The sequence below is a fragment of the Canis lupus genome, chromosome 7 (assembly GCF_011100685.1).
Source record: "Canis lupus familiaris isolate Mischka breed German Shepherd chromosome 7, alternate assembly UU_Cfam_GSD_1.0, whole genome shotgun sequence".
In the NCBI taxonomy this organism is placed as follows: Eukaryota; Metazoa; Chordata; class Mammalia; order Carnivora; family Canidae; genus Canis; species Canis lupus.
The window spans coordinates 45186701-45204853 of record NC_049228.1 but is presented as its reverse complement, the minus strand read 5'-3'; the positions used below and the strand labels follow the sequence as shown (position 1 = coordinate 45204853).

The following is an 18153-nucleotide window of genomic DNA, read 5'->3' as shown; positions in this document are numbered from 1 at the left end:
GGGAAGGGGCGGTGGCTCAGGGACGCTACGGGCCGCAGCGGAGGACAAATCACTCCAAGGAGGCGTGGTTCCCCCCCCTCCCCGCTGCAGGAGGTGGCCACGCCCCCTTCCGCCCAGGCCCCGCCCCCGGCCCGAGGCTCCGCGCGTGCGGGTGCGGCCCTAACTCAGCCTCCGACAGGTGGTGCGGCGCTGGCGTGCGGGCTCCCGCCGGGTCGAAAGTCGCGTCTGACTCCCGCCCGCACTCAGTGTGGACCCCAGGTGCCCTGGCACACCTCGCCCCCGCCGGCTTAGAGGAGTCCGGGGAGGGCTGTTTGTGCATCTTGTTTGCACCTGTAGTTAAGATCCGGTCCGTCAGCCTCAATCTCTGCTCTGTGATGTAGCCTTGAGATTTGCACCTCGGTTTCCTCTTTTGTGAAGGGAAATGATGATACTTGGTGAAGATTAAATGGGCTAATCCTGAAAGGTACCTGCAGAGCGACAGGCCTGTCTGTAAATGGATGTTATCATTACTAAGCGAATTGTCGGGCCCGAAAAGGACAAAGAAGAAGTAAGGCACAAAGGAGGGTCCTTGGTATAGATTTTTCGTACCTTGCTTCATTTTTAAGTTCCGGATGTTAGAAACCTGGCCCCGTCTCCCTTCCGCAGCTGTTCAGTTTCTTCTTTCCAAAGCATTAGTGCCTCTTAAAATACTATATAATTTGCTTTTATGTTTTTATCTGTCAGCTCCTCCAGAAAGTGAGATCTTAAAGGGAAGCGTTCTTTGTTTTGTTTCCTCCTGTATCCCACAGGCCTTCACAACACTGGCCAGCTTATAGTAGATGTTCAATAAATATCTGATGAATAGAACAAATGAATGCCAGTCAGTTGCTTTGTCCGGTGATGGGGTGAGATAGTTGAGATGGCTTACTTGGGAGGAAAATAAGATTATCCACTCACAAGTAGCATATCCTAGAATGAAAAATCCAGGAATAGGACATGAGAAATGGGAAGCACTTCAGAGATGTACACAGCACAGTGACTTGTTTCTGAGCTATTTGATAATATAAAATACAGTTTCATGTATTTTGAAATCTTCAAATCCTCAACAACAAAAAGTTATCAAGCTACTGAGGATACACATGCACTTTGTATATCCTGGTATATGTGTGTTTATTTATTTATAATGGGTGAGACTTGGCAAATATGAACAAAATCTTTATGCCACTTTAACTACCCATTACTTTTGCTGGTATTTCTCCAGGTCTGTAGTACCTTTCTGGTTTTGACCAATTCAAATCCTTTTTGGCCTTCAAAGGTCTCTATGTGTTAGCTACTACTTAGCAAAACAGAACTAACCCTACCTTCACTTCCTGTGGTTTACAGTTTAGTTGGGAAGCAGACACAATGCATAGATAAATTGCGATAAATATATCACAGCCTAAAGGGGAAAGCTGCATACTTTACATTTATAAACTGAACTTTGTAAAAAAAAAAATATGTGTGTGTGTATAAAGAGAAAGAGAATAAGAATATAGATGTAGTAAAAAAATATATATATACACATATAAGTATATATGCTTATATATATACTTATATGAATGTATGTATAAGTATATATGTATGTATATATACATATATACTTATGTACATATGTATAAGTATATACGTATGTATATATGTATAAGTACATATATACTTATATCCATATATAAGTATATAAGTATATATGTATATAAAAAAGAAACTGAACAACTGAGGAAGGGAGACGGGGCCAGGTTTTTAACATCTGGAACTTAAAAATGAAGCAAGGTACATAAAATCTATACTAAGGACCCTCCTTTGTGTCTTAATACTGCAGTATTAAATTTAATGTAGATTAATTTTTTTCTGTGGCCTGAACTGACCAGCAAAACTAACCTACAGTAATAAATTCAGTTCATATATATATATACATATACAAGTATATAAGTATATGTATGTATATATAAGTATACTTACATATAAGTATATATGTATATATGTATATATAAGTATACTTATATATAAGTATACTTATGTAAGTATATATGTGTATATATGTATATATATAAGTATATAAGTATACTTATATACTTATATATATACTTATACATATATGTATATATACAAATATACTTATATACTTATATATGTGTGTGTATATATATATATGAACTGAAGTTATTAGACCTTAATACTGTAGATTAGTTTTTTGGTTTTTTGTTTTTTTTTCTGTAGGTTAGTTTTGCTGGTCAGTTCAGGCCATAGAAAAAAATTAATCTACATTAAGTTTAATACTGCAGTTTAAAATGTTTGAGGGAATTTTTTTTATGTATTCATTCATGAGAGACACAGAGAGAGAGAAGCAGAGGCACAGAGGGAGAAACAGGCTCTATGCAGGGAGCCTGACATGGGACTCCATCCCAGGTCTCCAGGATCATGCCCTAGGCTGAAGGCAGCGCTAAACCGCTGAGCCATCGGGGCTGCCCTGTTTGAGGGAATTTAAATCACAAATGGGGCTGTTTAACAAAATTTGGTCTCTTAAATTTGAATGACCAAATGTTAAAGTTCTCCCTTGAAAGTGATTATTGAAATTTATTAGATTTATTTATTTATTTTTTAATTTATTTATTCATGATAGTCACAGAGAGAGAGAGGCAGAGACATAGGCAGAGGGAGAAGCAGGCTCCATGCACCGGAAGCCCGATGTGGGATTCGATCCCGGGTCTCCAGGATCACGCCCTGGGCCAAAGGCAGGCACCAAACCGCTGCGCCACCCAGGGATCCCAAATTTATTAGATTTATAAATAGAATGTTGAGCATTATACTTATGAAAAACTAAATTAAAAAATAAAAACTAAATTTTACAATGTATATGACTAATAAATTGAACATTAACTTTGAAATAATTAGTTCAAAAGATTAATTTCAAAAAACAAAATAATGGTAAATGTATTTTCTATGCACAAATGCTATCTGCAGAAACCCTAAAAAATTTACATTGACAACAAGTGTGGTTAATTACTGGCCTAATTTAGCAGTGAAGGGTATGCTACTATAGATCCTTGGGCAGTAATAATCACCATTTCCTGAGCTCTTACTATCAGCCAGGAACTATTCTGAGTACTTTTTTTTTTTTTTTTTTTTTAATTTTTGTTTTATTTTATGATAGTCACACACAGAGAGAGAGAGAGAGAGGCAGAGACACAGGCAGAGGGAGAAGCAAGCTCCATGCACCAGGAGCCCGACATGGGATTCAATCCCGGGTCTCCAGGATCGCGCCCTGGGCCAAAGGCAGGCGCTAAACCGCTGCACCACCCAGGGATCCCCTGAGTACTTTTCACATAACTCATTTGGTTCTCGTAACAACCCTACAAAGTCAATTCTCTTGTTCTCATTTTATAGAGACAGACTAAAGCTCAGAGAAGTTAAATTATTTGCCTGCAGTCACACAGCTAGTAAATGGGGGAGCTGGGATTTGAACCAATGCAATCGTACAGTATAAATAGATTTTTAAGATAGATAGCCAGGCTTACTCTCTCTGAATGTGCAATACCCTAAACTTATACATTGGAGCCAAGATGAATATCAGAAATATTTCAATTTAAAAAAAGAAATATTTCAATTGAGAGATACTGGGTTATTCAGAATAGTCACAGCATTGTGGGTTATTGGTTTTATATATTTTTCTTTCCTTCAAAAAAATTCTATAATAATTTTAAGTTATAATATTCTTAAATGTATCTGCAAACAACAAAGTACAGCATAGAAGAACATGTAATAGAAAGTTATCCCTCCTCTCTCTAGAGTTAACCATTGTTAACGTTCAGTATGCATCCTTCCAGGCTTTCTACACGTGTACAAATATCACATTCTTACATACTCAGTGTCTATGTATGTATTGCCCGTGACCTTCTAATTCATAAGTTTTGAATATATTTCCTTGTAAGGAAAATGGGTCTATTAATTTTTGCCTTAATTATTTAAATAGTCCCTAGATTTATTTAAACAGATAGCCATCAAATTGTTTCTAATTTTTCACTATTAAAAATAATGCTGAGTGGGGCCTGGCTGGCTCAGCCAGTAAAGCATGTGATTCTTGGTTGTAAGTTCAAGCCCCACATTGGGTATAGAGATTACTTTTTAAAAAATGAAATAAAATCTTAAAAAAAAAAAACAATGCTTGCAAATGACCATACTTGTATATTTTTGTGCATGTATGCTTCTGTAAGATAGATACCTAGCTGCAAAATTGCTAATGAAAGAAACATTCTCTTTTTTAATTTTAATAAATATTTACCTAGCAGCAATATCCACAACAGCCAAACTGGAAAGAGCCCAGATGTCTATCAACAGATGAATGGATAAAGAAGATGTGGTGTATATACAACGGAATACTACTCAGCCATCAAAAAAATGAAATCTTGCCATTTGCAACTATATGAATGGAACTAGAGGGTACAATGCTAAGTGAAATAAGTCAATCAGAGAAACACAATTATCATATGATCTCATTCATATGTGGAATTTAAGAAACAAAACAGAGGATCATGGGGGAAGAGAGGGAAAAATAAAACAAGATCAGAGAGGGAGACAAACCATAAGAGACTCTTAGTCATGGGAGTCAAATTGAGGGTTGCTGGGAGGGGTGCAGGAGGGATGGGGCAACTGGGTGATGTAATGAGCACTGGGTATTATATAAGACTGATGAATCACTGAACTCTAGCTCTGAAACTAATTAAATTTAAAAAATAAATATTTACAAAATTTCCTTCCAATGGGTTATATTCATTTTCATTGCAGCTTTCAGAATTTAAAATAATTTTCAATCTCATGAGAAAAATTCCAATTTAAAACAAATTACCAGGCATTCATAAAAGGAGTAGTATTTGCCACAACAGGGGTTCAGTGAAAGCTGCTTCAGGAATGAGCCCTGGGGTAAACCTTTCTCAAATGCCCCTACAAAATTAGATTCCAGAGACTCTGTTGCCATCTGGTGGCAATTCTCCACTGGCGACACCTCCTGACACGATTTCCGAGAAGTCCTTCATTCTACAGTTAATTACTTCCTCAATCTGTATGAGGCATTAATTATTTCATCATTCATGATTACTAAACATATTTTTTAAAAAACTATGAAGAAATCATGTTACTTCTAAAGTTTTCAGTTTCTTGAAACAATTAGCTGGCGGTGCAAGTACCAAAAATACCCAGCCAGCATTTCTTTTTGGAAGACAGGGTCTCTTCTGTTAACACTTTTGCTTCCATAGGAAGCAAAACACATAAAACTTATCTTTTTTCTATCATTTCCTCTCTCATAATCTTCCCCATTTAAAAAAAAAAACAGTTAAATGGCATAGAAATGGTTAGTTGTTTGCACCCTCAAGGCATCAGGTATTGCTGGTGTCCCACTCATATCTCCTTGGCATTTATGACTTCTGAGTATGCAGATCCAAATGCCAATTGTCACATATTTGCCTCCGAGCCACATGTATGTCAGGCTGAAGATGCTAGGGAAATACTGCATTCCCCTAAATTGAAAGCGGCCCTCAACCAGTGACAATGGGAGTTGGCATATAAATACAACTATGAATTGAATTGTTATCTCTCAAATTCGTATATTGCAGTCCTAACTCCCAGTACTTGAGAATGTGACCTTATTTGGTGGTAGGATCTGGAGAGACGTAATCTTTTTAAAAGGAGGTCCTAAGGGTGGGCCCTAATCCAGCATGACTAAGTATCCTTATACAAAAGCAGCATTTGGACACAGAAACATGCATAGAGGTAAGATGACCATCTACTAGGCAGGAGAGAGGCCTAGAACAGCTCCTTCCACCACAGCCCTCAGAAGAAACCAGCTCTGCTGACATCGTGACTTTGGACTTCTAAACTTCACAACTGGGAGGCTGTTGTTTAAGCCAGCTGTCGTGTGGTATCTTATTATCACCACTTTAGAAAACGAATACACATACCTGACACCTGTCATGGACTAACACTGCAATCTGTGTTCTCTGCTGTTCCCCAGAGTCCCCTGTGGGATTCAGCTCCAGTTGCTTGCCATGGCAACTTCCTTGATAACACAGTCTTTATTCACTTCCCTCTCTTACCTTTTTCACTTCTCGTTTCACTGCTAGTGTGCTCTGGGTTCATCTCCTAAATGAACTACTTGATCTCAAGTCCTGGTCTCCAGGCCTCCTCGAGGAACCCAGATGAAGACAGTATCAGAATAGTATCAGATACTGAAGACAGTATCACCCTCAGATGTGAGGGTGGCATTCTGGAATCAGCCCCCTTCCCAGCCAGACAGTAACAAGGATCCCATTGCTTATGGAAGTGGAGCGGTGGTAGCTGCCAAGCTGAAACATCACAATTATCTTGGCCTTATATGTGGTGATTCAGGGCAGGATTCAGGGGGACAGGCTTATGCAACACCCCTGACATTTGAGAGCTATGGGGTCACACGTAGTTCTAAGGACCACAGAGTGGGTTGATTGTCGACTGCTGTTGGTGTACCAAAGAAAATACAAGTTCAGGTCACTAGGACTAACTAACAAGAAAGCCAGAAAGCCTCTATGGTAACATGTACAGAGAAGCATTTTGTAAATGTTATGAAGGAAACAGGAACATGAAATAATGCTACTCTAAACTAGTTTATCCAAAAATAAAAAAATAAAATATAAATAAACTAGTTTATCCTTATGTAGACCCCCTGAGTCAGGTCCAGGGGGTACATTCTGGAACAGGTGGAGGCAAATCCAGGCAGATGGGCAATGCAGACGCTTCTTCCAACTTCCTGTGTTGCACCCATGTCTCTCCTTCCAGCTCTCACCTGTGGCCTCAGAGGAGGTTTCCTTCAACCCAGTGAATGGAGAAGAGCAAAAACACTCATGCCTGGTTCAACAGCAATCAAATCAAATCACCTCTGCATGTTCATTGTTGTTCACCTATATGTGGACTGCTGCTATGTGACAGCCCCACCCAGGGTGGAGAGAAGTGCTCCCAGAGGGCAGTGCATCAAGTGACACAGTGGGTCATCAGCCTGGCATGATGAGGAGGAGGAGCCTCAGGTAAGCACATACCCAGACTGCTGGGCAATGGGACACGACTTGACTGAATGATCAGGGAATGGGGTTAGAAGACTGAAAACAAAAGACTAGGCAACAGAATGTGAAATCCTTGTACCTTGTGTCTTACACCAGCACCCACAAGAAACTACTTGTCAAAGGAGGTGCAGAGCCACCCAATGGGTAGGAGTGGCGTCTAGCCAGCTTCCATCCCTGATCACGCCAGTGGACTCATGAACCGAGTAGCTGTGGTAGCGGAGATGAAGACTCTGACAGGGGTCTCCACTGACCAGGCCCACCTTAGTGGCTACTGCTAACTGACCAATTAGCCTCTGAAGTTGAAGGTGAGCCCTAAACATGTTATCATCCTCCCAGAAGACCAATCAGCCACTTGGCAGAAAGTGATTCCATTGAACTCCTTCCACTTGAAAAGGAGCAGAGATTCACCTCTACTGGGATTGATTCCAAGAATAGATTCTCCTTCTCTGCTGGCAGGCAGCATCTTAGCCAGCAATGCTAACCAGAGGCTAAGAGTATCTCATGTATCATTATTTTCAAAAATTCCACAGAACATCACCTTAGACCAGTGTCTGCCAAATTGTTTTTCATTACCCAATGGAGCCTTTTTAGAGAATTTTTTCCCAATGCCACCCCCAAGAAATTTTAATACCATAGTTACACTGTATCTCTGTATATGCACCATGTGTGTATCTATGCTTTAGACACAAGAAGAGTAAGATTTGTTTTACCCACCAAGAACCAATTTTCACCCCACTGTGAGCAAGACTGTCCCCACTGAGAATGTACACGTTACACCAAGAGTTGCACTTTACAGTGAAGTTGGTACAACCATGGGCAAGTGTCCATGGGCTCTACCTTGTATATATACTATATACCACCTAGAAGCTGCTGTCCTGAGAGAATGTCAGAATGGTCTTATAAAGGTGTGGCATCTTAAGAATACCTTGCAGGGTTTGGGGTGCTGGTCCTAAAGATGAAGTCTTATGTGGTACTTCTATGATCACAGTATGGTACTGTATGTTGACTGCAATAGGTAGAAAACACAGGTCTGGGAGCAAAGAGATAAGAAGAGTGGCCTCTGTCACCATAGATCACATTGACCCACTTGGGAAACTGATGTTTCTCATCTCTTCAACTTTAGTCTCTGCTAGACTAGAGCACCTGGCTCTCTGTGGTTGCCAGGAGATGCATCAACCAGGAGACACAGAGAGGTTTCCACTGAAGCTGTGACTGATGCCTAGTCATGCCAATAGACCAGCAAGAAAGGAGCAACTGTCCCAGCAGGAGTAGGCAGGTGATTATCATGAGGAAAGTGGGACAGGGAGGAATATATCTAGAACCCAGGAGTTTCACTGGGGTGCCTCTAAGTGTTGCCATGCCTGGTAACAAATATCCTTGACAATTTCAGCAAACACGGTCTGACAAGAGCCTGATAATCAGGGGCTAAGGGATGAGGGTTTGGGTCATCTCACCAGTCAAGCAACCTAGACAAGTAGTAGACTTGCCAAGTGTGAAGGGAATCTAGAATGTGTGGTTTAATTGGCTAAGGCTGCCATGTCAAAATACCACAGACCGAATGGGTTAAATAATAGAAATTCATTTTCTTGTGGTTCTAGAAGCTGGCAGTCCAAGACGAAGGTACTGGTTGGTTTCCTCTGAGGCCTCTCTCCTTGGCTTGCAGACGGCAAGCTTTCTGGTTGTCTTTCACAAGGTCATCCCTTTGTGCACACTCACTGTTGGTGTCTCTTTCTCTTCTTACACAGTCAGACTGGATTAGGGCCCCACCCCAGAGATCTCGTTTCAATTTAACCACCTCATTCAAGGCCTCATCTCCAAACACAGCCACATTCTGAGGTATGAAGGGTTGGGACTTCAACATGTCAATTTGGAGAGAGCTGTAGGCAGAGTACAATTCACTCTATAACAAGCTGGTAGAGGAAGGAGACGATGAATATCAGTTATAGACTCAGGACCATCTAGGAAGGGACTACAGCTTGGCATACTAAACCTCCTTGTCTCTGTGTATGTGTGTGTGTGTGTGTGTGTGCACGCGCACGAACTTGATGAATTAATGGCAGGGTGGAGTAAAACTCCTGCGGGCACAACTGGATCTGAGCCAGGCACAGGTCAGCCACTCTCAGGACACCACATCCTTTCAGTACTTGCCATTTCCTTAAACATCAGCCCATTTCCAACTGCCAGGAACTGCCCCTCCCAAGGACTCTCCAGGCAATCCCAATGCAGCCCACTCTGCTGGCATTTCTGGATTTCTGGCAGGTCAGAAAGGCCAGGGAATTAATGCCTGTTGGGGGTGGCCCCCCACCAGTGACTGAAGGTAGCTGGGGAATGAACATCCCAGCTCCCTCCCCACCAGTGAACCATCTATGAGATATGTGTCCCACACTGTACCCCAGGAGTCCCCAGACTGAAGCTCCAATGCCCGCAGTGCTGACTGGCCTGATAATGCATGCTCTTCTGCTTCCCTTCCCTTCCCTCCTTCATCCATCTCCTTTACCTCCCCACCCCATACTGGTGCTTTCTGGGATTATCCCCCATAAAAAGGACCCACACTCAAATCCTTATCTCAGGGACTGCTTCCAGTGGAACTCAAATCAAGATACCTATAGTCTTGGGGTGCCTGAGTGTCCCAGTCGGTTAGAGGTCTGCCTTGGGCTCAGGTCATCATCCCAGGGTCCCGGGACTGAGCCCCAGTCAGGCTCCCTGCTTAACAGGAAGCCTGGTTCTCCCTCTGCCCCTCCAGCCACCTCATTCTCTCTGTCTCTGTCTGTCTCGCTCTCGCTCTCACTCTCAATCTCTCTCTCAATCTCTCTCTCAAATAAATAAATCTTTTAAGAAAAGACACGTACTGGGATGCCTGGGTGGCTCAGTGGTTGAGCGTCTGCCTTTGGCTCAGGTCGTGATCCTAGGGTCCTGGGATGGAGTTCCATATCAGGCTCCCTGCAGGGAGCCTGCTTCTCCCTCTGCCTGTGTGTCTCTGCCTCTCTCTGTGTGTCTGTGTGTCTCGTGAATAAATAAACAAAATCTTAAAAAAAAAAGATACCTACAGTCTTCAGGGTAGCTCATATTCACTAAATTTAATGTGTGTTTATTTGACTGGCTTCGTTCCCTTTACACTCCCATTTTCTTTCTCAGCTGGTTGTTTTCCCAGGCATGCTGTCCTCTAGCTACTAATTCTTTCATACTTACTACCCTGTGTCAAGTATTGGGAATACAGCAGGAAAAACTGACAGAGAGGGACCTACTGTCATTAAGGTTACTGTCAAAGAGGGAAGCCAGACTTTGAACAATTAATGAATGTCAAGAGTGAATCATGCAATATCATGGAAAATATGGGAGAGGAGAAGAACACAGCAGTGGGATCCAATCTAGCTCAAATGTGAAGACAGTGCCTCCCCAAGGAAATGACTTTGCCCTGATACCTGAAGGAAGGATTGGGAGAAGCGGCGTGTTACCTCCCCTACCAACCATCTGCACTTCACACAGCCTTCGAACAGAGGATGTAGTTAACACAAAAATGCAAAATGAATCCCAAATCACCAAGAACCTTTATTTTACTTCATATCAAACTGAAAAAGCAATAAAATAAAAATATTTTCAATTCATAAAACTTTGACATCAATTCCACTGACCAATAGAAAGAAAAGTGAAATCCCTGAGGAGCTGCCAACAATAAATAAAACATTAAAAAATATAATGTTCTGAGTTCGAAGGAAAATTTCCTGAGTCTGCTCAATTTGGGGAAGTCAATGGCCCTTTGCAAACTTCAGTTTCTCAAAAGGATATTCATTTGATGCAAGTTTCCTGTCATGAGAAGAAGCTGCCACTTTGAGTAACACCTTACATTAAATAGGGGAAAATAATCAATCTTGTTTCAGTAAATTTATGCATAGTTCTGAAAAATCTATTGCACAGGCAAGAGAAGAAAACCTGTGCTCTTTCTGCAAACAGAACTTTACGACATACCGAATAAGTACCAGTGCTAATTTAATTTGGTATCAACTACACTGTACTGTTTTCTCATGCTGTATGGATATTATGCAAAAGGGATGCAATCCCCCTGCTGTTTGTGGGCACCAAAAGAAAGACCTAAATACCCCTGAAAGGTGAAGATCGACACTTTAAAAAATTCCAGCATTTAGCAAGGGAAAGATTCTCTGTGAAGACCCAGGATTGAGGACTCCTGGCTTGGGAGCTTCAGACTTCACTTTAGGAACAGAGTCAAAATATCCTGTTGCACTGATTCTAGGATGTACCTTTTTTTTTTTTTTTTTCACACTTTGGCAAATCAAATTCAAATAGGCTTGGCCATTAACTGTCACAAGTTAATGGTCCACTCCCCCACCTAACTCAGTGGTCTATAAAATAATGGCATGCTTTACAATCACTGGCTTCTTAGATTAAGTTAAATATGGTGTCCTTTCCTTCAGTACACACAGTGAGTCATTTAAAAATAAATCTGACATTTAAGCCCTAGTACTTTTCCCAGTTGAAAAGACACTGGCAAAAACATTTAACATCTGAAATTTCAACATGAATACCAGAGCCACGGGAAAGATTGGTAAGAATGGTGGTGTGGAATGAGCTTACACTCCAGTTTTGGTTCTGTCCCTAAGCAGTTAGGAAATGGATTTCACACTTCTGGGCCTCATTTCCTCAACTGTAAGATGAGAACATATAATCAGATGGCCTCTAAGTCCCTCCAGCCAAAAAGGAAGGTGATTTAAAATTGTGTACCACTGAGAGAATGTGTGCTGTTGAGAACATTCTATAGCCACGCTGCCCCCAAAGCCCAAGATACTCCTATAGGTTGATGGTTCAGACCCCTCTGCAGCCACCTCCTTCCCCCAAGAAGAGTCAAGGCTCTTCCCAGAGACTTTCCCAGATCAAGGAGAGAACACAATTCATTCACAGCGCTGGTAGCTGACTGGAAAAGGATACTTTTTCAGTCTGGGGCAATGTGTAAACTTTTTTTTTTTTTTAATTTCAGAACTTGACTAACCTCAGTTGGTCTAAATGTCTACAATCAATATAAAATACCAACAAATTACAGCAAGGTTTAATTTCAAAGTTTCATGACTGACATAGCTTGGCTACAGATTCTACTGCTCTGAGTGCCTCCTCCTATGCCATAGAAGCACCAGCCGGAAAAAGGGTTGTTTTCTGAAAGAGAATAACAGAGAAATTTCATTTAAATGAATCATTCAAAAAAAAAAAAAAATGAATCATTCACATCAGCTCCTCACTCCCACCTTGGTATATTATTCACCAAGAATAAGTATGCTTGGCCAAAGAAAGCAAATGACAAAGAATATGTATTAAAAGTGATGAAAAATGGAGGTGCCTGGGTGGTTCATTCGGTTAAGCATCTGCCTCTTGGTTTTGGCTCAGGTCATGATCTCATGGTCATGAGATGGAGCCCCAGGTTGGGCTCCATGTTCAGCGGAGGGTCTCTTGGAGATTCTCTCCCCCTCCTTCCACAATTTTCCCTGCGCTCATGAGAGCACAGGCTCACATGCTCTTTCTTAAACAAATGAATTTTTTTAAGTCATGAAAAATGGATTATGATGACAACAATATTGCTTTCTGGTAAATAATACACATTTTTATATTTTTTATTTTCATTTTATTATTGCAATGCAAAAAAAAAATGCAAAAAATTTTGCATTCTCCTTCTGACTGTGTCTCTGCCTCTCTCTCTCTCTCTCTCTCTCTCTGTGACTATCATAAAAAAAAAATTTAAAAAAATTTAAAAAACAAACACTTATATTTTGTAGAGTTTCATTTTGTACTATTTTGGCTTCAGAGGCATTCCTTCCCATTTCTGAAGACTGAGATTGACTTGCAAGCACCTGAGAACCAAAGACAACGCGTCACCTTTGCAGTGATGGCTGGCTCCAGAGTTCTGCTCTTAGAATCCTTGTAGCTTGATAGTTTGGAGCAGTTATAATCTGATATGAGATGACCCCTACAACGCCCTTATGTACTAAGTGAGTGTGATAGTATTTGCCTCATTTTCACTAACTTCATTTTACTTGATTCTTCCTCTTTTGGGAAGGGGGAGTACCTTCTTCACAAGTGAAGATCATGCGGGGTTTTGTTTGTAAACATCGCCTTAAGCATTAAGTGTGTTATAGCCACGGAAAAACTTATCAGGAGCAGAAAACAAGCTACAGAATAATTAATGAAGGGAGAATCTCCTCATTCAAATAGATACGCTGTGGGCTCCAGTCCCCTTGCAGTACAGGACCCAGAGAGGCCATCCTGCAGGACCCCATGCATCAGGGGGCCAGCCTAAGGTGAGGCCTTGCTGCCTGCAGCAGTGTTTATAACAAAGCTTCAAAGACTCAAAAACACAATCACCAGTCTAAATGCAACTTGATTATGTGAAAATTAAAGGTTCTTACCATTGATGTTACTGATAGATCAGACTGTAATTATCAACCAAAGAATAATCAGGGTCATCTGCAACGGGCAGAACAGAGTAACATTAAGTTAATATCGTTTCATGATAAGATCTCAGCCCTTCTGAAATCAAAACATTCCACTTAAAGATTCCAATGACTGCCCTTTTGTAAAAAGAAAATATCTGGCGACAAAATCTACAAATGGTAGTCATAACTACAAACCAGAGGATGCTCTCCTACATTCTGGAAATCACTACTATGATGGCTTTGCCCTTAGTCATCCATGTACCAATGGCAGCACCTAGAGCAAAGTCATCTTCAATCACAGACATAAATAACTCCCACCTTATTAGGTGCTACTTGTTTTACAAAAATAAAATAATTTAAATCTTCATATTTTTCGAAGATATCATTTCAGGCCCGAAATTCCTCTTCAATCACTGAAGTTGTACTAAGCTACCATAAGCAGCATGAGTTGCCTCTTCCCTCAGTCCCTTGAACACAAGTAGGTATATCTTTCTTTCACTCAAATAATAGACATTTGTTGAGCACCTACTATGTGCTCACTACTGTGTTAGGTGCTCTGAGTGATATGGGAGAAGTGCCCACCCTCAAGGATCTTATAATTATTCAAGGAATAAAACTAACAAAAAAATGCTAAAATGTATCATTGTCCCACAGGTATCATGGGAGTTCTGAATGAAAAAGAAACCAGAGTGATTAGTTGAAGACCCAATTATGGTCAGTGTACAAATATATAATATCAGGTTATGTGTCTCTAGACATCTATGCCTTCTATCAGTCATGTTTCTGTGTAATCGAAAGGAAACTATATCTCCCTTGGCTGTTTTTTTGGTTCAAGTTGAAATAATCTCTTAGGTAAGACTGCCTTATAGTAAGTTTCTTTTGGTACTCCAAGAACTGAATTCTCTTTAATAAGCTGTAAAGTAGACCACTGATTACCAAAGTCCACTCTTTGGCAAACAGTATTATATTAAGATCCTGATACAGTGTCATTCTCAAGAGAATTTGATTCTATTTATTCCCTTCTTTCCCTTTATTTCAACATTCTAGCTACTTAAAGAGAACATGATGGGGCACTTGGGTGGCTCAGTCAAGTTAAGCATCTAATTTCAGCTTGGGTCATGATCTCAGAATCCTGGGATCCAATCCTGCACAGGGCTCTGTGCTCAGCAGGGTGTCTGCTTCTCCCTTTGCCCTTGCCCCCTAGTAGTTCTGTCTGTCTGTCTGTCTCTCTCTCTCCCTCAAATAAATAAAATCTTTTCAAAAAGAGAGAGACAGAACACGACATAAGCATTTCAAAAGGTCTTTCTTTGTCCTACCTGGTAAAGTTTTAGGAACTGGGAGAGGTCCTCTCCTGTAAGAAACGAAAACCAAAGTCTTTCAGATGAGTGCTTGTTATTTTTTTCTAATTTTTAACTTGACACTTCAAGTGTACCACTCTCTAATCAGATCTGGTTTCTGTTCTGGAGAGTCAAGGAGAGTTCAGATGAAGTGTGAGGCCCATACCACTGACCTTTGGGAATCCAGGCTGCTGACATTCTATTATGCTGACGAGCAGAATAAAGAGCAGTCAGGAAACACGGAGCCATGTCCCCACAACCCAGACCAAATCTCTGCTGTGAGTGCAATTTCCTGATCTCCTGGCACCTCAGCATCTTGACATGTAAAGATGGAAAATACAAGCTACTCTCACCTCACCGTGAGGATGAAATGAGCTAATTCACAGGAACTGTTCTGAACGGTGCCTGGCATCCTTAAATATTGATGGGGCGGCTGGGGGGGGGGGGGGGGGCGGGGGCAGCCCAGGTGGCTCAGCGGTTTAGCGCCACTTTTGGCCCAGGTTGTGATCCTGGAGACCCGGGATCGAGTCCCACGTCGGGTTCCCTGCACGGAGCCTGCTTCTCCCTCTGCCTGTGTCTCTGCCTCTCTCTCACTCTCTCTCTGTCTCTCATGAATAAATAAATAAATTCTTAAAAAAAAAATACTGATGGGGGTCATGCAATGCCCCCTCAAATACTCCCTTCTCTTTTTAAAAACTGGAGTGGAAATGAACAGCTTAGCCTTGAAATTGACTGCATGTGAAACAGAAGTTTCTCTTCTATCGGGATCCTTTACAGCAGGGGCAGACAGCAAATGATTTAGGCTCTGCCGCCACCAGGGCACCTCTATCACAATTCTTGTCAACTCGAATGCCAAAGCAGCCATAGACAAAATGTAAATGAATGAGCATGGTCAGATTCCAATTAAACTTTATATGAACACTGACATCTGAATTTCGTGTAATTTTCACGTGTCACACAATAGTATCTTTTTCTCTTTTTTCAGCTATTTAAAAATATAAAATCTATTCTTTACGCTTGGGCCCTACTAAAAGAGGTTGGTCAGAGATGACTCACAGGGGCCAGAATCTGCTGATTCCTGCTTTCTATAAGCTAGAAAAAGGTATAGGATTTATACATGAGTAGCAATAATCACACTCAAGTATGATATAGTCATCCTTAAACTATGACTGGTAAACTCCACTTCACATTTGTCCTAAAAATGCTACTTCCCCAATCTAGCAACCTCTAAGCAAATGCAGTGGTAGATGTGTTCCAATTCTAATACCTCTTAGAACGCTAATGATAACACATTGATTTAAAGTATTTTTCATCATGTGAAAGGCAACTGGTTATTACCTTGCTAAGTTAGGCCCTGGAGCCTTTCCCTGTGGAGCTGTATTCTTCTGGGGACAGTAGAAATTCTCATACATGATGGGTGCTAGGGGAATCAAGAAACAAAATATTAAGATGCTGAGGTCTTCCCTTCTTGACATGTGACACAAAAGACTAGTAGAAATGCTTACACAACCCCCCCAGCGCTGCCCCTCAATTCACCTGGTGGAGTCTGTCCAGTTTTTCGGTGACTCACAAAGTACGCAATGTCCTTCTCAATGCTGCACGCTTCCAAGCTCTTACGGACTTCTTCATACATCTAACAAAAAGAAGATAAATCAAGCTAGAGGTATATGTCGGTGATAATTTAACAGAGCTTATTCAAACAGGTTTGATGAATGGCTGATTCTCCCAAATTTTGTTTTGAGAAGAAAAAGAGACATTCCCAAGTCTCCTTTTACATGACCCATATAAAGGGATTTCTCTGATGCTTATCTGCTATTAAAATTGTTTTAAAGATGGCAAGAAATGTATCTCTGTGGCAGCATAAATACCTCGCAGTTCTTTTTTTTAATACTGATGGCCAAAGGAAATAGATACCAAGACCAATGCTACACACAAATGCAAAGATAATGGAATTAATTTGGAAAAAAAAGTTCTAGTCAATTTGACAGGTTTTCTAGGCGTTTAATTGTTCTTCTAAAGCAAATGTCCCATCTAAGTGAGGGTGGCTATTTCTTAACAAAGAGAACGCTTGTGGTCTGCTCAGCAGGGAGTCTGCTTCTCCCTCTCCCTCTGCCCCTCCCCCTGCTCCCACGTTCTCTCTCAATCTCTCTTGAATAAATAAGTAAAAAAAAATCTTAACAACAACAACAAAACCTGCATCTGAATCTCCATTCTCTGCTCTCCTGCTCTCTGATTTCCTTAAAGAGAAAGTCATGGTGGCAAAGCAGACTAGGAGTCAGGCAGTCGGCGTTTATTGGGTCTATCAACTCATTTGGAGCTTTGGGCAAGTCACTGTACCTCTCTGGGCCTCAAATGAGGAGGGTGGACTAATATCTATGGTTCCTTCCACTCTAATGAATCCCCCATGGATACCTCTGACTTACATCATCGCTCGTGACACATTGTTGTGACAGCTGATTCAGGTGTAACCACAATGCATTCCGAAAGAAGTTTATTCGTTCACATTCTTGAGCTTCAAAAATCTATGGAAACATAACCACATGTCCATTCACAGGCAGAGAAAGAGCACATTTATCTAGACTGGCTATGACTTAAGAAATACTATCAACCCTCATTATCTGTAAGCTTCTTGCCCCCACCTGTGAGGAAACTCATCAACTCTATTTTTTTTTTTCATCAACTCTTAATGCAAGCAAAGAATGCAAATGGTGTTCTCAATACGGTATTAACACAAACAGGACTGGATATAGTTCTAAGGTAAGAGGTAATGACAAAACTAGATAGCAAGGTTCTAACCTGAATCACAGCTCACATTTCCAACTGCCTAACAGGCATCTCCACCTGGGCAGCTTCCTAGAGCCTCCAATTCAAAACTTTGCCCTGCTCCATGCCTGAATTCAATCAGCAAGACAGTCAGAATAGTTCAAGCTACTTCATGAGAACATGGGGGAACCCGCCCTTGCCTTCTATCTCTGTGTATTTTTTAAATTTTCTTTAATAAAAAGGTTTTCTTAAAATGTCAATCCCAGGGATCCCTGGGTGGCTCAGAGGTTTAGCGCCTCCCTTCAGCCCAGGGCATGGTCCTGGAGTCCTGGGATGGAGCGCCACATCGGGCTCCCTGCATGGAGCCTGCTTCTCCCTTTGCCTGTGTCTCTGCCCCTCTCTCTCTGTCTGTGTGTGTCTCTCATGAATAAATAAATAAAATCTTAAAAAAAAAAAAGGTCAATCCTCAAACAATAGGTTTTTGGATATAAGCAAATATCAACTTTTGGAAAATCAAAT

General features: G+C 41.1%; 1 protein-coding gene across 2 annotated transcripts in view; it reads right to left on the bottom strand.

Annotated features, from left to right (window-relative positions):
* Positions 1 to 10629: 10629 nt before the first annotated feature.
* Positions 10630 to 18153, bottom strand: part of PSTPIP2 (proline-serine-threonine phosphatase interacting protein 2) — a 64507-nt gene continuing 56983 nt past the window's right edge. For both annotated transcript variants that reach the window (XM_038543372.1, XM_038543373.1), the window contains 6 exons: positions 17295 to 17393; positions 16408 to 16504; positions 16210 to 16291; positions 14851 to 14885; positions 13508 to 13565; positions 10630 to 12263 (listed from right to left, as the gene is read on the bottom strand). In XM_038543372.1, coding sequence (XP_038399300.1) covers positions 13516 to 13565; positions 14851 to 14885; positions 16210 to 16291; positions 16408 to 16504; positions 17295 to 17393 — 363 coding nt within the window. In that variant the 3' untranslated portion in view covers positions 10630 to 12263; positions 13508 to 13515. The remainder of the gene's footprint in view (positions 12264 to 13507; positions 13566 to 14850; positions 14886 to 16209; positions 16292 to 16407; positions 16505 to 17294; positions 17394 to 18153) is intronic.